This window comes from Manis javanica, chromosome 4, assembly GCF_040802235.1.
Source record: "Manis javanica isolate MJ-LG chromosome 4, MJ_LKY, whole genome shotgun sequence".
Lineage (NCBI taxonomy): Eukaryota > Metazoa > Chordata > Mammalia > Pholidota > Manidae > Manis > Manis javanica.
Window position 1 is genome coordinate 132,460,552 of NC_133159.1, and position 21,438 is coordinate 132,481,989.

General features: G+C 40.1%; 1 protein-coding gene across 3 annotated transcripts in view; it reads left to right on the forward strand.

Moving 5' to 3' along the window:
• The window catches only part of NCBP3 (nuclear cap binding subunit 3), a 47,501-nt gene that overhangs the window by 18,855 nt on the left and 7,208 nt on the right, over window positions 1–21,438 (forward strand). For 2 of the 3 annotated variants that reach the window (XM_073235003.1, XM_073235004.1), the window contains exons 4-14: window positions 7,018–7,143; window positions 9,777–9,905; window positions 10,113–10,189; window positions 10,913–11,021; window positions 13,283–13,382; window positions 13,679–13,782; window positions 15,657–15,954; window positions 16,940–17,094; window positions 18,540–18,701; window positions 19,573–19,735; window positions 20,193–20,353. In XM_073235003.1, the coding sequence (XP_073091104.1) occupies window positions 7,018–7,143; window positions 9,777–9,905; window positions 10,113–10,189; window positions 10,913–11,021; window positions 13,283–13,382; window positions 13,679–13,782; window positions 15,657–15,954; window positions 16,940–17,094; window positions 18,540–18,701; window positions 19,573–19,735; window positions 20,193–20,301 (1,532 nt within the window). In that variant the 3' untranslated portion in view covers window positions 20,302–20,353. Of the gene's footprint in view, window positions 1–7,017; window positions 7,144–9,776; window positions 9,906–10,112; window positions 10,190–10,912; window positions 11,022–13,282; window positions 13,383–13,678; window positions 13,783–15,656; window positions 15,955–16,939; window positions 17,095–18,539; window positions 18,702–19,572; window positions 19,736–20,192; window positions 20,915–21,438 lie in introns of all 3 variants that reach the window. The other variant, XM_073235002.1, reaches the window with a different exon arrangement.

Genomic DNA, 21,438 nt, shown 5'->3' on the forward strand with positions numbered 1-21,438 from the left:
TCCTTAGTCTTGATGGTGTTGTGGTCTCCATGAATCTGACTGACAGGAAGTTATTCACCTGCTTTATTTATTTATTTTTATTTTGGTACCATTAATGTACAATTACATGAGCAACATTATGGTTACTAGACTCCCCCCATCATCAAGTCCCCACCCCATACCCCATTACAGTCACTGTCCATCAGCGTAGTAAGATGCTATAGAATCACTACTTGTCTTCTCTGTGTTGTACAGCCCTCCCCGTGCCGCACCCCTACATTATGTGTGCTAATCGTAATGCCCCTTCTACCTCCTTATCTTTCCCTTCCCACCCATCCTCCCCAGTCCCTTTCCCTTTGGTAACTGTTAGTCCATTCTTGGGTTCTGTGAGTCTGCTGGTGTTCTGTTCCTCCAGTTTTTTTTCTTTGTTCTTTTTTTTTTGAGAGGGCATCTCTCATATTTATTGATCATATGGTTGTTAACAACAATAAAATTCTATATAGGGGACTCAATGCACAATCATTAATCAACCCCAAGCCTAATTCTCAACAGTCTCCAATCTTCTGAAGCATAACGAACAAGTTCTTACATGGTGAACAAATTCTTAGATAGTGAATAAGTTCTTACATGGTGAACAGTGCAAGGGCATTCATCACAGAAACTTTTGGTATTGATCACGCATCATGAATTATAAACAATCAGGTCAAATATGATTAATCATTTGATTTTTATACTTGATTTATATGTGAATCCCACATTTCTCCATTATTATTATTATTATTATTATTATTATTATTATTATTATTATTTTAATAAAATGCTGAAGTGTTAGGTAGATGCAAGATACAGGTAGAAAACATTGTTTAGTGCTTTAAGAGGGCTAATGTAAATGATCAGGTGTATGCCTATAGACTAAGTATTAATCCAAGCTAGACAAGGGCAACAAAACATCCACGGATGCAGAAGATTTCTCTCAAAACAGGGGAGGTGAGGTTCTAAGCCTCACCTCTGTTGATCCCCAATTTCTCACCTGATGGCCCCCCTGTGACTGTGCCTGTCTTAGGTTGTTCCTCCCTTGAGGAATCTTACCCGTCTCTGGCTAACCAGTCATCTTCCAGGGCCATACAGGGAAATGTAAAGTTGGTAAGTGAGAGAGAAGCAAAATATTTTGAAAAGGTTAGCTTTTTACTTCTTTGCAGATTTATGCCCTGTGGCTTCTATGCCCAGCATTTGTCTTGAGGTATCTTTACCACTTGGAAGAATTATGATACTCGGTAATTTCGATAGGCACGAATTCTACTTAAGGGTAGTAATTAGGAAGGAAGAAGAAAAGCTATAGAAGTAGCAGACGGAAGAAAACATGGGAAGATTGATTATTTCTTTGACATATCTTCTTGTAGTGTAACATAAGCATGTGTAGGTTTTAAACTACTAATTAAATTGCATGCACACATTAACATAATAGGAATACAGCTACATAACCAAAGCAGACCTACAATTACCAGCCATATCCAGTGAAACCAAGAAAACCAGTTAGGCACCTTAGGCATTTGTGAAAACTTATCAATGATATGATGGATATTATCTAACTGAATTTGAACAGTTTGAGAAAAATCAGACATATTAAAACAACACATTCCTGGGAACTGTTCACATCCCATATGTTCTTTTAACAGTAGATAGTCTATAATCGCAAGATTTTGGAGCGCTGCAACTTGCACTTCTCCTAATTCTTGGTTGAGTTCCGACAGTATAGATCCAGTCAAATTTGTTGTTTTACTGTATGCACAGGCCAGCTTAGATATCTGCTTCTGCATTCCAATGGCAATTCCAGGAACTGGTGGGATGAATTCAGCTACAACTGCAATAGCACCAGGGTCTTTGTTGAAGTTTTTTGATGATCATCTTCTGGAATGACTCTTCCAGAGAATGTTGTTGTTGGAAGGTCTTCTTCATATCGTATCTTAATTCGTTTTCTTGGTAGCCAAATTAGGCTTTGATCCTCTGTATAAACACAAACAAACCCTTTGCCCACTCTTTGATATGCCCTTTATACCATTGTGAAGAACTTATTGGAGATCACCACACAGGAACTGCTTTTTTTTTTTTTAAGAGAAAGGAATATTATCAGAAAAATGTACTTCCAAAGCTGATCATCTGACACCCTTTAAATGATCAAAATTAAGGATATTTGAAGCATGCATTAATCGGTGATTTGCCGTTAGTTTTATCCTATCAGGGAGTAATCCCCCTTTTCTTTTTTTTTTTGTTATCATTAATCTACAATTATATGAAGAATATTATGTTTACTAGGCTCTCCCCTATACCAGGTCCCCCCCCACAAACCTCTTTACAGTCACTGTCCATCAGCATAGCAAAATGGTATAGAATCACTACTTGTCTTCTCTGTGTTATACAGCCCTCCCCTTTCTTCCACCCCCCCATTATGCATACAAATCATAATACCCCCTTTCTTCCCCCCCCCCTTATCCCTCCCTACCCACCTATCCTCCCCAGTCCCTTTCCCTTTGGTACCTGTTAGTCCATTCTTGGGTTCTGTGATTCTGCTGCTGTTTTGTTCCTTCAGTTTTTTCTTTGTTCTTATGCTCCACAGATGAGTGAAATCATTTGGTACTTGTTTATCTCTGCCTGGCTTATTTCTCTGAGCATAATACCCTCTAGCTCCATCCATGTTGTTGCAAATGGTAGGATTTGTTTTCCTCTTATGGCTGAATAATATTCCATTATGTATTATGGAAGATACCACATCTTCTTTATCCATTCATCTACTGATGGACACTTAGGTTGCTGCCATTTCTTGGCTATTGTAAATAGTGCTGCGATAAACATAGGGGTGCATCTGTCTTTTTCAAACTAGGCTGCTGCATTCTTAGGGTAAATTCCTAGGAGTGGAATTCCTGGGTCAAATGCTATTTCTATTTTGAGTTTTTTGAGGAACCTCCATATTGCTTTCCACAAAGATTGAACTAATTTACATTCCCACCAGCAGTGTAGGAGGGTTCCTCTTTCTCTGCATCCTTGCCAACATTTGTTGTTTGTCTTTTGGATAGTGGTCATCCTAACTGGTGTGAGGTGATATCTCATTGTGGTTTTAATTTGCATTTCTCTGATGATTAGCAATGTGGAGCATCTTTTCATGTGCCTGTTGGCCATCTGAATTTCTTCTTTGGAGAAGTGTTCAGATCCTCTGCCCATTTTTTAATTGGATTATTTGCTTTTTGTTTGTTAAGGTGCGTGATCTCTTTATATATTTTGGATGTCAACCCCTTATCGGATATGTCATTTATGAATATATTCTCCCATACTGTAGGATACCTTTTTGTTCTATTGATGGTATCCTTTGCTGTATGGAAGCTTTTCAGCTTGGTATAGTTCCACTTGTTCATTTTTGCTTTTGTTTCCCTTGTCCAGGGAGATATGTTCATGAAAAAGTTGCTCATGTGTATGTCCAAGAGATTTTTGCCTTTGTTTTTTTTCTAAGAGTTTTATGGTTTCATGACTTACATTTAGGTCTTTGATCCATTTCGAATTTACTTTTGTGTATGGGGTTAGAGAGTGATCCAGTTTTATTCTCTTACATGTAGCTGTCCAATTTTGCCAACACCAGCTGTTGAAGAGGCTGTCATTTCCACATTGTATATCCATGACTCCTTTATCGTATATTAATTGACCATGTATGTTTGGGTTAATATCTGGACTCTCTATTCTGTTCCACTGGTCTGTTCACCCGATTTAGTTTGGCCACCTACATAGGCTCTCATCAAACTTATTTTTACTCTTCGAGATGACAAGGCACTATTTAAAAAATCATTTATCTGAAAGTATTTGCATGCATTTTATTTTTTCAAGAAGGTTGTTCTTGCCCATTTTTAAGTTCTTCTGAAGGGTCCCAAATGTAGTGCAAAGGACAGATTTGGGGGAAAAGGAGACACCTTCAAATCTTAGCCCATTACATTAGAGCTGTGTGACCCTGGGCAGATGCCACAGCTTCTGTGAGCACTGGGGGAGATTACAAAAAATCCTGGTGGAGAGAGTCTGGGAGAGTGCTCAGATAACAGGGTCTTGGAGAAAAAACCAGCCCCGTCTTTCCCCTCCTGTAGTCTGGGGATGGCCTGGGCGATATATACATGTAGCTTGCTTCTCCAGTGTCCATTGTATTTTAAGTTTGTTCTAAATAAAAGTAACATATGTCATATATTTAGGTTGGCTTAGGATCCTTTTTGACTATAGCCTTCAACCTTTCTTCCTTCCTGGAGGTAACAACGGTTATCAGTTTGGGGTGAATCATACAAGGCTTTTTTTCTAGGTATTTTTGTATATAAATATGTACCCTTAGAAAATGTATGATAGTGTTTATGTTTTAATTTTTTAAATGTCATTTTATGTATTGTTCTGCATCTTGCTTTTTTCACTCAATGTGTCTCCCATGGTATATAATTTATTTCATTGTTTTACCTACATACTGTTCTTTAATATGAATAAACCATGATTCATTTTATATGGATAAACCCTAACTTAGTACTCAGATCGCTACTGGGTTGTTAGAAATAGAACTGCAGCAAACTTCTTTGTGTGAGCTCATCTGTGAGCCATCATAGATACTGAGGAGTAAAATTGTGGTGTTTATAGGGCATGTGCTAAATATTTGTAATAGACACTCCCAATTTGCTCTTCAGAGTGGCTGTACCAGTTCACGTTCCCACTGGCAAAGGGTGTGGCTCTTCCCCCCACACTGCCAACAATTGATGCTAAAAGACATAAATTAAAAAAAAATTCTAGTCAAAGCTGAGTATCTTGTTTTAATGTACATTTTCCTGATTAGTAGTGAGATCAGCTATCTTTTCATAAGCTTATTGGCCTTTTGTATTTGCTTTTGTGTGAGATACCTGCCCATATCCTTTGCCCATTTTTATTTTAGGCTGTTATTTTCTTACTGATTTTATAGGATTTCTTTAGTTTCATACTTTGCTTTATATCCAGGAGCAATGTCTCTTCTTTTCACAATTGTCTTGACTATTGCACCTTTCTCTTTGACACATTTAAAATTTTAGAATCTGCTTTTCTGGTTCAGTGAATAATCCTGTTGAATTTGATATTGCTTTAGTTACTACAGGTAATGTAGGGAGAAGTATATGTATTTTACTAACACTTTGTTTATCTTCCTCAGCCTGATATGCCTATTCTGAATTAAATCATTTGTGTAATGCTGCTGTTATGTGATAAGAATTAAAATAGCTTAGCTTATTGTGTGTCTCATTTTCTTTTTTTTTTGTTTTGTGTTGTTTTTTATTTAAATTTTACATATGTAGAACCATGCAACGTGGACTCATTTGTGTCTGGCTCCTTTCACACGACTCTGTGTCTGACAGATCCAACCAGGTGGTCGGACCTAACTAACATAATTTAGGGTGTGATGTTGGTCAGTTGTACTCTTTGAACAAATCATCTCATGTGGGAACAAACTGTGGCGTATCGGGAGGCACGTAGCATTGCTCCTGGGCAGACATCCCCTGGTTGTCCATGAAGGGATGTGGGGCAGTCCCTCCAGTGAGTCCACGCCGACAAAGCGGTGGAGGCAGTTTCCCAGTGCTGCCTTCATCACAGCCTAGCCACGGCTGGCATTCCATGGCTGGAAATAGGTGCACATCTGTGAGCTTCCTCCCGGGCAGTGTCTGTGCCCTCATATGGCTTAGTACATGCCAGACACTTTGTCCTGCTATACCAGCAGCCTGCGGGCAGAGTGATGAAGTATGCACACCGCCGGGGCCGCTGTCTGGTTATCGAAGCTATCAGGTCTGGCCTGGGTTCCCGAGGATTTTCCTGCCTGTAAAAGACTTGCTTGATAAAATGGGAGACTGGTGGATGAGGTATAGATGTCTGCTCTCTTCACCAACTCTTGTAGGACTTCCGTGTCTTATCCTGGTGTATTTTCATGAAGATCTTTAAGGCACTCTTTAGATGCCTCCTGAATTAGGAGTCTGGAAATCTAATAGCCCTGAGGCAGCAAAGCACAGCTGTGGTGGGGCTGTTTTAATGAGATGAGTGGAAGGCACAGCCGGGATTACACTGGGACTGAAGCAGTTCCTGGTGAGAAAAGTGGTTCGGGAGCCAAGGGGTGAGCACGTGGGTCAGTGCAGACATGACTAGTTAGGCGGGCTTTGTCTGGCTTCTGCCACTAATTAGCTGGTCATTTAACAAAGCCACTCAACAGCTTTGGACCTCAGATTCTGCCTTTGTTTTGAAAAGTGAAGTGGCTGTATTTCATGATCTGACGCCTTCCAGTCTAAAACAGTGTGTTTTCTAAAACTGAATGGAATATTCAACATTGCAGGGTGTTAATTGTCTCATTCTGATTATCTGGGTGGTCTTGCCATAATGCAGTAAACCTTCACTTAGAGAGTTGGAGACATTTACATCTGGTGGAGGCTTTTACAAGTCAAGAAAACAGACTCTAAATGTGCAGATGACTTATTCGAGGACGTCCAGATGGTTATCTGAAAAAACTAACCTGTTACACCCCGAATCTCAGGTGCCCAGTTCTGAGATCTATTCAGTAGTTTCTCAGAAGAATCGCCTAGAAAATTACCTCCTTTCCTCGAAATCCTGATCCCACTGGATTATAGAATCAGGACTGTACTCCATAGAACTTTTGAAAACTTGCTAGACCAGCGGGAATGGTTTTACATTAGCTGCTGCCATCAGCTCCTTTTTTTATATTAAGGTGTCATTGATACACATTCGTGTTTCATGCGGTCTGGCGTAGCCTTTTGTGTTGCTCTTTTAGGATTAGTTGTATTAACTATATTTTCATATTATATGTGGTTTTGGGAGGGGTTCTTTGTCTCACCTCTCACGCCGCCATCTTTAATCTCCTCATTTTCTTTTAAAGTAATTGTCATCTCCTTTAGCATATTTCTTTTCTAAATACATGTGATCTGAACTGTTATAAAGGGATACTGGTGGGGTATGCAGTAGTGGGTGGGAAAATTCTATCATTTCTGTGTCTTGTTTCTCCAGCAATCCCCAAAGTGAGACTGGAGACGATCTACATTTGCGGAGTAGATGAGATGAGTACCCAGGATATCTTTTCCTATTTTAAAGAATATCCTCCAGCTCACATTGAATGGTTGGATGATACCTCTTGTAAGTACACCCAAGTTTCCTGTTGAATATGCTTCTGTTTACAATTTTAAAAGCGTTCTTACCATCTCAGATGGTAAATGATTATGGCTCACACTCTGTGTCTAACCTCTGCCCTAGCCTAGGAGAGGGAAAATTGCCTGAAGATTAGCACAGAATGCCTTAACCAGTATTCCAGGGCAGTGCAGAGGTGGTGACCAAGTCTCTAGGAGGTGGCTGCTGGCATCTGAGTCCAGTGTACATGATAGAGGCCTCTTTAGCTCTACAATTTCCCAGCAAAGGAGGGGATCCAACTGTATATACATGGGGCTGCGTTTTCAAGGCTTTAAACTTTGTCATTGCAACTTGTCATACAGCTGTTCAGCAGGCTAGCCTGCCTCATTGCCTCTGTCTGAGAACTGAACCAGAACCTCTGACACTGTATCAGCCCTCTCACTCCTGCTTGCTTTGGAACTTCACCGGCTTGCCCTAACCCGTGAACTGCCCGATTTGTGACCTAATGGTGATTTTTAACTTAACCTTCCCGTGTCAAGTCCAGCCTGGCCTCTGCTAGCCACTTTGCTGGCTTCTTGTCTTGACTCACTTCTAGTCTGGCTTTACCTACTGCCAGCTTGCTGACCTGCTGGGTTACCCCAGGTAGCAGCCTGATTTTCCTAGTTGCTTTCTTTAGAAAGTGATTCAGTGTTTTCATTGAAAGAAGAAGAAACATTGACTGATGTGTGGGTGTATTTTCCTACATATATATATATGTATGTATATGAATAACAGTAGCAATATTATACACAGCAGTAATAGTAGCATAACTCCATTTGGGTTCCTGGACCCAATTCCAATGTCTGTGTGTGGGGGGGTCTCCCCCCTCCACACCACCAAGAAATTCTCCAACACCAGCAGGGTGTCCGAGAACTCAATTCTGATGCTATCTGCCTGAAAACAGCACCAGATTCCCCAGGTTAAGGGCTCCATCCTACAAGACGGTCCTCCATCCCCCCACTCCAGATGCCAGTCACAAGCCCCAGTCAGTCCCACTACCTTTTCCTTAGTTTCAGTTAATTTGCTAGAGTGGCCCACAGATCTCAGGAAGACACTTATATTTACCAGTTTTATAAAGGATACAAATTAACAGCCAGATGAAGAGAGACATAGGGCAAGGTCCCAAATAAAGGAGTGTCGGTCCTCGTGGAGCTTGGGTCCTTGCTCGGTGCACGTGGAGGTGTTCTGGTTCCCTAAGCGTAGAAGCTCTCCCCGACTGAGAGAAGCAGAATCCAACAGAGCGATAAGCTCTCCTTGGGGTTTTGTGAGGGCTTCATTGCTTGGTCATGATTGACTAAATTATTGGCCATTGACTGATGCAGTCTGGTCCAGAGTCTCTCATTAACATGCCAAAACACCCGTTTCACCTTTAAGACTGTAGTGTTTTCAGGAACTGTGGATGAAGATCAAATACACCTAGGAAATATATATTTGGTCAAATGAATGGCCAAATATGTATTTCTTATGACTCATTTTATCACAACTGAGTAACAGATTTTTCTTCTTTATCCTTTTTGCTTAACTTACACCATCCAAATCAGGGGTTGGCAAATCTTTTTCTATAAAGGGTTGAGTGGTAAATATTTTAGGTTTTGCAGCCTGTACATCTCTGTTTCATCTCCTCGACTCCACCATTGCAGCATGAAAGCTGACAGTACGTGATTGTCTATGAGCCTGACCATTTTCCATGGAACGTTATTTACAGAAATGTGATTGTGTAATTTTTTTATATTAATTATAGGTAAATAAAGTTGGTACAGAAATAACCAAGCAGTAAATAAACAGGTGGTAGGTTGGATTTGGCCTTGGGGTTATAGTTTGCAAATCTTTGATTTGAGTCGTTGAAATGATAGCTAACAGGATGTTAGAGTTAGAAGGACTCCTGGAATTAATTACCCAATTCAACCAGCTCATATTACAGAGAAGGGAAGTTGCTCAAGCCCAGGTGGCACGTTAATAACAAAGATGAGAATCTTTAGGCCTTAGTTTTTTAAACTGAGGTGTAAAATTAAAGTAAGATTGAGAAATGCTGTTTTAAACAGAGTAAAACAGATCTCTTTTCTACAAGATTCTTCAAAAACTTTTTCTTACCAAATTCTGTTACTTAAAGAAGTAAATTGAGTAAGTTGCTACAAAGCCAAGGGGCTGTCATGCCTCCATGTTATCTATCCCATGGATACCTTCATCACCCACAGTTCTCAGTGGCAAAACATCATTTAGCATGTCTGAGTGACAAGATACAGCAGAGAGCTTCCCTGTAGGGGGCAGTAGTATAAAGGATATTCCAAGTTTATTTGACCACCACCATCATCATCAAAAACCGCTGACGTATTCTGGCACTCACTGCATGTCAGGCAGTTTTAATATAGAATGAAATACTTGACCATCACTTGTGGAACCCAGTTTTGGCATGTAGCTCTGGCTAACTTCATCAAAGAGGTTTTACTATCACTTTCTGAACTTGTTTTATTAGTTGGTTTATACATTTTACTGGTGCCAGTCTGCAGCTAGATGAGGCTGGAGCAGTGAATACGATGCAGTCTCTGTTGCCCAGTAATTGTTTGGATGCAGTGTAACATTTTTTATTTTACATTTTATTTTAGGTAATGTGGTTTGGCTGGATGAAATGACAGCCACCCGAGCCCTTATCAATATGAGCTCTCTGCCAGCCCTGGATAAGATAAGAAGCAGGGATGCCAATGAGGACAGGTCATCTGAGAAAAGTAAAAAAGGTAACTGAACACAAAGGATGGACTTCAGGGCTAAAAGTCCTTTTGTTTACACAGTTTGAGTTACTGTACAGCGAATTATATAGCATGTCATTGTCAGTTATTTCAGAAGTGGGTCCTCAGGAAATAGGAGGAGAAAACATTAGACATCTGAATTGTTTGAGATGGAGTTATGTTAAGGTTCATCTTGTCCCTCACATTCCATTTTAGATAAGCAGGAAGACAGCTCAGATGATGATGGGGCTGAAGAAGGAGAAGTTGAAGATGAGAACTCAAGTGATGTTGAGGTTAGTAATAGGGCAAAGAATATGTAAGGTTTTACTATAAAAACTGCTTATTGTCTTTTTATTTAAAGCTTAAAGACTTAGTAAGTTGTGTGCTTCCTCTGCCTTTTACCAGTAGGCCTTCTGAAGGTACACCAGCCTCTCGGCCCTTAAGTTCCTGTGGCTGTAATAAATGATAGATACATCTTGAAATCTTAGACTAGCGTTCACGCTTGTGTATAAAAGAAAATGTTTTATTGAGAAATACTTTTGAGTGGTATCTACTCAGGAAAAAAAGCAAGTAATGGCCTATTTCCTAATGGACTATATATGATTGTTGGAAATACTAAAATGTGTTCATTTTAAAAATATTTATTGAGTGCCTACTTTGTACCAAATACTAGGTGCTGGGGATATAGTGTCAAGCAAAACACAGTCCTTGCCCCGTTGGAGCCTATATCATAGTGGGGAAGACAGACAATACACAGATATGCAGATATGTAATGTAATGTCAGGAAGTAAGGGTGTTGTGAAGAAACGTAGGGAAAGTTAAGTGGATGGAGAGTGCTGGAGACTATTTTAAACAAGGTGGTCAGGGAAGACCTAACTTAGAAGCTCTGCAGAGGGACTGGTGCTGTACTGTTGATGAGTGTTACTACAGGTGGAATATGCCTTCTTAATCAATGGTAACTGAGTAAACACGGAAAAGGCTTTAATTTTTCTTTGAAAATACTCTTTTTTCTTAAGTTGGACACGTTGTCTCAGGTAGAAGAAGAGTCTCTGCTAAGAAACGACCTTCGTCCAGCCAACAAACTTGCTAAAGGCAATAGGTTGTTCATGAGATTTGCTACAAAAGGTAAATGTGATACTTGGTATTGATTTTTATTATTAATCACAGTGATTTATTATTATGTGAATCAGAATCTAATTTCTGATTTGAATCAGAAATTAGATCAAGTAATCTCAAGGCCCCTCTCAAACTATAATATTCTGCAGTGATGATTTGCTGTCTGAGTTGAATTTCAGACTTCGAGGGTGAATATTAGCTATTTGTATACTTTGGTGTTTCTGGCTAAAGTAAGTTTTCTAGTTTTCCATATGTGGTTTTCAGCCAGTTTATCTTCTGAACTATGAAAATTTTTTAAATTGTATTTTTTTTAACTGATCAGAGCAGTAGCTTCCTGGACATCGCTAATAGTGCCATTAGCTCTGATTCTCTGAGAAATTAAATTAAAAGTCTCTTACAGTTCATATGGCTTCTTATACACAGTGAGTTTGGTGTGTCTTAAAAAATACAAATAGTGTTTTGAATCACTTGAGAATTAATTGGAGGTGGTAACATTTCACCCCTGAATACTTCCGTATGTATTTCTGAGAATAAGGGCTTTGTTTTTAATCAAAGTCATCAAAATCAGGAAATTTAACAATACAATGCTGTTAGCTAATCCATAGTGCACCTTCAGATTTCATCAGTTGTTTCGTTGATTTCCCCACTTTGTATATTAAAACTGCCTGGCACACACAGAGAGTGCTGCATAAGTGTTAGCAGCACTTGATGGTGGTGGTGATTGTCAAATGTATTTGGATTATTCTTTACACTACTCCCTCCTTAAACTCAGATCCACTCCAGGACTGAGAGGTTAAGGATGCCATGTCTCCATAGTCTCGCTGAATATGAGACTCCTCTACCTGGTTTTCCTTGACTTAAAAACATTCCTTCAAAAACATGTTTAAAGCATATAGGCTCATTATTTTACTGACTGCCCCTCAGTTTTGGTGTCTGATGTCTCCTGATTAAATCTGGGTTGTGCATCGGAGGGCAGGAATACCACAGAAGTGGTGCTGCGTCTTACCAGGAGGCACATGATATTTGTCCCATTCCCGGGGATGTTAACTTTTATCAATTGGTTAAGGTAAACTGTGCCAGGTTTCTTTACTGTAAAGTTACTCTTCCAATTGTAATTTGAAGATTTGTGAGGAGATATTTTGAGATTATGTAAACAGCCTGTTGCTCATCAGACTTGCACAAATAGCTTTAACAGCCATTGATGACTTTTTAACCCTCCATTTTTTTATTAGTTGGCAGTCTGCTGTAAGGAAAAGCTTTCTCTTTTTACCCATTTATTTATTTACTTATTTATATCAGTTTACACTCATGGAGCCTTGTTTTATTCAGTGGGTTATCATCCATTTAAATTGTCTTGGATTTGGCCAGGAGAGCCCCTTCACACTGTGTTCTTTTGAGATGCCTCCATGATTCTTTGAGCACTTAATTATTTTGTGGCACAGTAAAATGTCTTGTTTGCCCAGACTCAACTTACATCTTCCCTGCCCCAGATCTGGAATTGGCCACGTCTCCAAGGAGCTGGGGGGCCCTTTTTTTGTAGGTGTACCCCCTGGTTTATGCTGCCAAGTTTTCCCACAGCACTGGATATGTTTGCATTGGTGTTTATGCTTTGCAATCATTTGAGCGCCCAAGGAGCTGTCAAAGACCCTGACCACCTTTTCTTTCTGTTAACTGGCATTTCATCTCGACAAATGTGATTTTTTTCTCTAATTGTTCATTTGCATGGCTATTTGGGTGCATTGTGGATATATACTGCTCTGCTGTTTTCTTTAAGGTATTTTGAGGAACATCATGATAAACTGGAAAAAAAGGTTTACCAAATATATGGAATTGTGTGTGATCTGTTTCTTTAATACTGATTTTGTATTATTGGAGTGTTGTTATTCAGAAATGAGTATCAGCTTTGAGGAGGCAGTGAAAATGCCACCTTTTTTAGAAAGCTTTTTGATTCTTGAACACCTGTAATGACTGAAGCTCTCTCATGCTTCTGGGAACCTGGTATTTTATATTGTTTTTGTTTTTTAATGATATTTTCTCTAGTAAGTTGGCTCCTTCAGAGCATCTTAACCTCATGTATCCCTGTAGCTTGCTCCACCCTCTCCACAGTGTCAGAGACACTCAGAGGGACTGTTATTATGGTGCCTCTTTCCATTGTGTTGGCAGACTGCTCATCTGATCCCAGCTATGGAAACATTCTTTTTTTTTTAACTCTTCAACATTGTCTTCACACCCACAGGAAATCCTAGGTAACTGTTGCAATTAATTTTTAGATGACAAAAAGGAACTTGGAGCTGCCAGGAGAAGTCAGTATTACATGAAATATGGAAATCCAAATTACGGAGGCATGAAAGGAATTCTTAGTAATTCTTGGTGAGTCCAAAACCTTAACAATACTATAGTTTAAATAGTACTTAAACTTTTCTTAATCCTTCAGTTGGTATTCTGCAGTGGAATGTCGACACCATGTGTGTGGACTTGAAAGAAGACAAGAAAGAATTCAAGATCCTTAACTGTGGTAAATGGTGTGAGAATGCTGAATTTTAGTTTCATGTAAAATGTCTCTTTTAGTACCTAAGTTGCATCAGTGTGGAGTTGAAATTAATTAGTGAATTTCAGGGTTCTTCTTGTTGGTGTTTGATTATGTGCTTATCTTGGCGATGTTGCAGGAAGCGAAGATACCATTCCCGTCGCATTCAGCGGGATGTGATCAAGAAGAGAGCCCTGATTGGGGATGACGTTGGCTTGACGTCCTATAAACACCGACATTCCGGTAGTTGCCTGCTCAGCTCTTGGGTAGACACATGTTTGGCTCCCGAAATCGTATTTTTATTCTTAATGCAGTCTTTTAAGGTTCCAAACTTTATCATCCTTTCTTCCTTGCCCTCACCCTCTGCCAACATATAGGAAAGTAAGTCAAGTCACGATTAATTTTAAATTGCCCATACAAAGAGGTCAAATGATTTTATAAAAGCTGCTCTAACAAAAAAGGCCAAATGTGATGTAGGGAAAAGACTTTTCTTAGGAATCTGATTTTCTACTGTTAATATCAAAAGCTGCATGAAAAAAATTTTTAAAATTATTTTATCAGATGAGCTGATGTTATTGTTCCTTTATCTGATAGTGAAAAACAGGCTTCCAGGTCTAGTATTTTATGCTTACTGGTTTGTGCACATGAATGCCTCAGTAAAGTGGATTTCTTGACTGGGGTTTCACTTTGTTTTGCTCTTCCTTCCTTCCTTCCTCCCTCCTTCCCTTCCTTCCTTCTTTCTTTGGTACTTTCTGTAAAAGAACCATTTTCATTATGTTTTATAAAGATTTCTTTTTATTTTGGACCTAATCTGTGGACTCATTTACATGCTTTGTAGAACTAGCTAAGTCGGTTTATAAACATGGAATAACATGTATACACATTTATCATTGTAATAGGGACAGGGAGAGATGAAGTTACCATATTTAATGTCTAAGTCCAAAGTTGCATATTTGAAATCTGCATCTTCAAGATGCTTATACTTTTCTGTTGCAGTTAAACTTCTCCAATTTCAGTTACTCTAAGATACTTTTATCATATCATCATTAAACTAAAAGCAAATTGCCCCTAATTCTAGCACTCTAATAAAATACTCATTTCATTTTAAACTTTTCCTTTTTGTCTCTTCATAAGTATAATTGTGAACATATATTTTATATTTTTCCACATATAAGCATTTTTCTATGACCTTGGAAGTTACAGCTGATTTTCATTATTCGTGATGGTTATGTCTATAGAGTCACTGTGATCATTGAAGCAGCAAATTTTAAACCATTCAGAACTTATCATACCATTTTCATCATCTGATCAGTATATAACCTTGTTTGATGTATATTTCTGTTTAAAGATGTTTTATTTATTATATATTGTTGATTCATTAATGTTGGACTCACAGCCAACAGCACTATAACGCATGCCTGAATGAAGTTTATCTATCTGTTTAAAGATGTTTTATTTATTATATATTGTTGATTCATTAATGTTGGACTTACGGCCAACAGCACTATAACTCATGCCTGAATGAAGTTTATCTAACATATATTTTCTCTATTAGGCACAATACAGACCTCTTAGGAAGTACTTAGGAACAGTAGACAGTTTCAGCACTACATTTGGAGGCCATTTTAAACAGTGAAATCACCAACAAAGGCCACAAAAATGTGAAAAATGTGGCACTCACTAGATGGCAAAAAGAGCACTTGCTTACAATACAAATGCTGACACAAGAAGCCACATTGTTTGACCTCAGCTGGGAACAAGCATGTCTGGTGTCTCAGATTTTTTACCACTCTAAACATATCCACAAATGACCACAGAAGTGCTTTGCGTGTTGAATTTGGAGTTACAAATAAATTTGGCAAATTCACAAAAAAAGAATCTGTGAATAATGACAGTCAACTATATTTTGGGTAATATCCATCAGCCTGCTAGATCATACTTTACCTGGCCATTCTCCTGTTGTAGGTATCAGAGTAGCAACCAGATTGGCACTGTTACAGATAATGCTTCAAGAAGCTCTCAGGCATGGGCACCTCATCTTTTAAAAAGATCCCAATGCAGAGTAGAAAATCAGATTTGTTAGTAGAAAACCTCATGTTTTCTGGTTAAATTTCTAGGACTGGTGAATGTTCCTGAGGAACCCATTGAAGAGGAGGAAGAAGAGGAAGAGGAGGAGGAGGAGGACCAGGACATGGACGCAGACAACAGGGTGGTGGTAGAATACCACGAGGAGCTCCCAGCTGTCAAGCAGACTCGGGAGCGGAGCGCATCTAGGCACTCCAGTGCCAGCAGCTCAGACTCAGATGAAATGGACTATGATCTAGAACTGAAAATGATTTCTACTCCCTCACCAAAGAAAAGCATGAAAATGACTATGTATGCTGATGAAGTGGAATCTCAGTTGAAAAGCATTAGGTAAAAGTATTTATTCTTTTTTTCAGATAATCATGTTTATTTATCTGTTCTAATTTAGTCCTTTGGAGAATGTGAATAAAAGAGTACATTTTTTTCCTTTAAATATACAAAAAGTGATATTTGTTATAAAAACTAGAGAATACAGAAAGGGAAAACCACCTGTAATTTCATCCTTTGCTAAGGTAACAGCTGCTAGCAATTGAGTGAATAAACTTCCTGCTAATTTTATGTATATACATAACACATGGAGAAATTATAGATATATTTGTACAAAAATGAAATTACTATGCTATTTGTGTTTTTTTGCAGCATGCTTTTTCCATTTAATATGTTGCAGACATCTGCTGTTTTTCAACTGTATCTGGTATTGTTTGAAAGTATCATGATTTATTTAACCAATCAACTAAGGTTAAAGTCTAGGGGTGCTCTCTTTAAGTATTCTTGGTGGTATATTTGGGAAAAGGAAAAAGACATTCTAGCTGGTTTGTTTGTATGGCTTTGTTCACATCCTTAGTTTTAGTTTTTGGAGAGCTTGCTGGTGGTGACTGCTGCCAGAATGACGCTGGCCCCTAGTGTGGTAGCAGATGTGGTTTGACAGAGAAGTCTGCCCTTTAAAGAAGGGGATGGTAGACTCTCTTGTATTTTGACTGCAACCATATCAGAGCCTGGGTGAGCAGAGAGCCCCTGTAGGCCTGTTTGTCCCAGAAGAAGAGAGGGGACTCATGACCACGTGCTCTTTGATGGCTTACAGATATAAGTGGAAACCACCCTGGAAAACTCAGGAACCTGCTTGTCCCATCTGGTCTCTTCACAACAGGCTGATCATGATTTTTGTAGGCAAATAATTATCAGGGTCTGGTATTTGTAAATGAATGTTGGCCGTATTAGATTGGATTTCTTAAATTGTTTTCCAAAATATATGAGGTTGTTTCATAGGCATCATCCCACAGTTGACATTGGTTAATTATGTCCTTTTTTTTTAAAGGAACTCCATGAGGGCAGATACTGTATCCACAAGCAATATCAAAAACCGAATCGGTAACAAATTACCAACTGAGAAATTTGCAGATGTCCGACATCTGTTAGATGAAAAACGCCAGCACACGCGTCCACACCACCTGGGCAGCAGTGCTAAGTCAGGTATTGTCTGGTCGTGTCTCTGGGCTTCACTCTTGAGCTCTAGAGAGCATATTGGGGCAGGGATGGGTCCTTGGATAGAATGGTGCCTCTTGTGGACTGCTTTAGTTGTCCTGGTTCATCATGTCTAGGTTTTGGATCAGGCATTGGAACTTTAGGACATGAAAAATAATCAGGTTTTTGCATTCCTAACCTTCAGTATTTTTATCTCAATTATTTTACTATGCCTGTCATTGGTATACTTTGTACATAAGGACAGTAGGAAATTAAGCTGAGTTGCTTTATACATGGTTAAGAATTTGAACTAGATAGCTTATATGTGCAAATAGGATACAGTACTTGGCCACGCATGCTGTATGCCAGGCCCTGGGCTTGCTGCTGGCAGTGTTAGGGGTTTGTGGAGGGGATGCAAAGTCATCAGGAACTCAGATGGAGAAACACGGGTGCACACATTCAGATAATTCTACCCCAAAGAGGAATGGAGTAACTGCTCTAAAAAGTATATAGGCAGTGGGCTGTGGGAGCAGAGAGGGGTGGGAAATCTACAGGGAGAATTGTGGAAGGCTTCTTAGAGAAAGTGGCCTTAGAGGGAGGCCTTGCGGGGAGAATAGGACCTGAGTTGGCAAACCTAGTTTTTGAAGATGGGATGTAACCTGATCTTTATCTGGTTTGGAAAGATTATTTGGTGGCAGAGTGGGAGTAGGATAGAGAGTTAAGTGAATAACAAGGACCCAAACTAGATCCGGGTCAGTGGAGACAGAGTGGGTGACAGAACTTCAGACCTTGGAAAGGAAGAAGACTCAGCACTGGGCAGTGAGGGAGGGAAGGGAGAGAAGCTGAGGGCTCAGGTCTGAGGGGTGAAGGATGGGGCTGTACTCTTGAGACAATAAGCAAGGTGGGTTAGCCCAGCGCGGTGAGGTCCTGAGAAGCCTGGTATTGTTAATGGGAACTTGGGAGGACAGGTGGCTCTCAGGGGGGGTTGGAGGAAAAATAGGTTTGATTTGGGGTATCTTCCCCTGATCCTTTGCTTTTTGCCAATCTCATTATTGTTAAGTATAATAAGTTTATTGAGAACTTCTTATATGTTCAAAGATTATGGCTTCTGCCCTCAGGGAGCACAGTATTGCTTGTTAGCTGAAATGTTTGTAAATTATGTGGTGTGCTTGGTTCTACTAAAACAAAAAGCAAAACAGTTGATTTTGCCTTCGAAATTCCTTTCTGGAGCAGTCACCTGAGACACTTTCTCCTCAGGACAGCTGTGTCTGGCTTTTTCTAGGGGAATCGGACTGACTATGCAGAGAAGAGGCTTTGAGAAGCTTGATTTTGTTGGGCGCTGTGTCCCCAGCTTGGGGAGACCTGGCACTGGGCTGTGTGGAGGCCGCGGGCTGACAGCATGGAGAGCAGAGCACGTGCGTTTGGTCATAGCAGTCCTTTGTTTCTTTTCCTAGACATACGCCAGAGGCTAGGAAAGAGACCATATTCTCCGGAAAAGGCTTCTGGTAGTAACCCGGTCGTTCGGAGAGAGCCCTTTTCTGATGTACATAGTAGGCTAGGTGTTCCCAGGCAAGATGTTAAAGGCCTCTACTCTGATACTCGGGAGAAGAAATCAGGTTGGTAACACTTGTAACTGACGGGGATGGGACTGGGTAAGAGGAGAGACAATGGGTCTATCACACAAAGGCTTTGTTTGCAGAAGAAAGGAAATAGTATATGCCAAAAATAAGTGATTTTTTCTCCATTATAATCATTTTTATAATAATAGTAAGAATGGTAACAGTGTGGAAAATTTAGAAAATGGGGGGAGAAAACCTACCCCTGGTTCTTTCTGTTTAGCACAAAAATAATGTTTAGTTTCATATAGGCTATTCCAGTCTTTGTTGATAAACAATATCCTACTTTTTTTATGTAGCATTTTATCATAATAATTTTTCCACATTGTTGTATTCTTTATAAATAAAACTTTTAGTTGCCTTATAGTGTGGCTGTGCTATGAAATTCTAAACATGTATTTCTCTATTAGATGTTAATAAAGTGTATTTTAAAAATTAATGGATAGTGGGCAGAATCTCTGAAAGTTTACAGTGTAGCAGGGCCATCAGTTTGCAAAGTGTTACAGCTGGGAATCATCTGGGAATGCGCCACTCCTGGCAGAATGAAGCTATGCGCACAGCATGGTGAGTCTCCCCAGGGAGGGACAGGTGTAGTAAATAGTTTCCCAGGTGATTTGGATGGACCTAGTGTGGGGGCCACATGGCGCCCTGCCGTGAGACTCTCCCACTGGGTCCAGTCCCTCAGTTTGCAGTCTGGGGCCTGCAGCCAGGGAAGCGAGAGCACCCCCCCGAGACTGCACAGTGGCTGCAAGTGCCACAGACACCCTGGTACTTCTTGCGTATCATGTGCTGGTAGTTCCCCAGCCTCCTCGGTACCTCCCTGTTTCTCAGCATTAACCGCCAAAACTGAAGTGCCTTCTCATCCAAACAGGTAGTTTATGGACTCGCTTAGGATCCGCACCCAAGACCAAAGAAAAGAACATGAAGAAAGTGGATCACAGGGCGCCGGGCACTGAGGAGGATGACTCTGAGCTGCAAAGGGCGTGGGGGGCTCTGATCACGGAGAAAGAACAGTCTCGCCAAAAGAAGAGCCGGTTAGATAACTTACCATCTCTTCAGATTGAAGTTAGTCGGGAAAGCAGCTCTGGTTCAGAGGCAGAGTCCTGATGCCCTTGGGGCTGAGGGCAGCTGCCCCAAAGCCTGCCATTCCTCCGCGGGGTGGGGCGCACAGAAGGAGCCTCCCCCTGCAGGAGCTGGCGCCCCTCCTGCTCTTACACAGTCACCCTCAGCTCTTGCTCCTCCAGCAAGACATCTTAAGAATGTGACATGTTTGAAGGGCATCTATCTTTTGCTGCAGAGTTATAGTTCTGGGCCCTCAATTCTTTTCCCACCACCCCACAAGCTTTAACCCTTTGAGGGAAAGGCAGCCCTCCAAATTTTGTAGACATTTTTCTTAATATTTTTAACATGTGTCTTTTAAAAGAAATGTTTTACACAATTCATCCAAAGAGCAGAGAACTGAACTTCTCACTATTGCCTTGGCCCTGACAGCTGTTACCAGCACCCTTTTCCCAAGAAAAGTCAATTCCCAGGTGCTTATTGGACAGCCTTCGAGGGGGAAGATGAGGGAAGCTGCCAGCTCACTCTTCCAGGACCCTAGTGTGGGGTCGAATCTCATGGACCTGACCTCAGAGGTGCACCAGTGCCGCCAGGTAGATAAGAGACGCAGCGTCGGTCATGCTTCCGTTCTTCCCCGGGAATTTCTGTCAGGGGCCCCTTATTAGCCATCAGCTTGAGTGAAGACCCAAGTTCAGTGCTGTGGGATTTTTAGGAACAAAAAACTGTGACTTCTGGATTTGGGGTGAATTTTTGTGCTAGGGGCAGGGTCATGGGTTAATGTTGAATAATTTTTAAGTCTGTATTACGTTTAAAAAATATTGATTTAAAAGTTTAAATTTTTAATTTTTATATGTGAAAGTACTTCCTGTTGGCTACAAAGGAAGCTCAAGTGGTGTCTTCTTATGTGCTGTTAAATATATATTATATACTTTGGAAGAAGGCAAAGAGAGGAGTCTCATTATTTTTAAATGATCCTAATTGTATAATCTGTTGTACATAGAATTCAACTTGCTTTTTTGGCCACTGTAGGAAAAAGAATCTGTCCATCTGAGATGGGGGTCCTGTAGTTTATTATTACTTGAGAAGTGATACATTGATATTTATTCTTTCTGTCTCCAAGTTCTGGCACCTAAAGATATCTTCAAAACTGGCAAGTAAGATAATAGTTCTAGAAATTTTAGTTCATTTATTTCTAAACTTCTTACAGATTATTTTACCATGGAAAGACAGTAGATGATTTTGTCTTTCTGTCTGATTTTTATTTTGAAGTATTTAATGTTTGTATTCCTCTGCAGGCTTAAGAATAGTCTTTCACTTGAATTCACTAAAACTTAGGACTTGGAGATAAGTCCCCTTTGTGATGTCTCAGCTCCTCACCTTTCTGGTGTGTTTTGGTAGCCTATACAGCCCTGGATCCTGGGCATCTTGTAGCTGAACTAATAGTCATGTTGGTAGTTAATTACAGTGCAGTGTGACTAAATGCAGAACACTGCTGTGAATAAAGTAAAGGGCTGTGGAACTCATGGAGGATATGTTCGTGCCTCCTAATAAGATTTTAGTAAAGAGATGGTTCTGGTTTCTCTGTCAGCTGAGACCTGAAGTTTTTGAGATTTCTCAGCCCCGTGTAGCACACGGCTGAGAGCCAAGTTCTTGAGGAGGTCAGGGGAGTTGAGGAGCT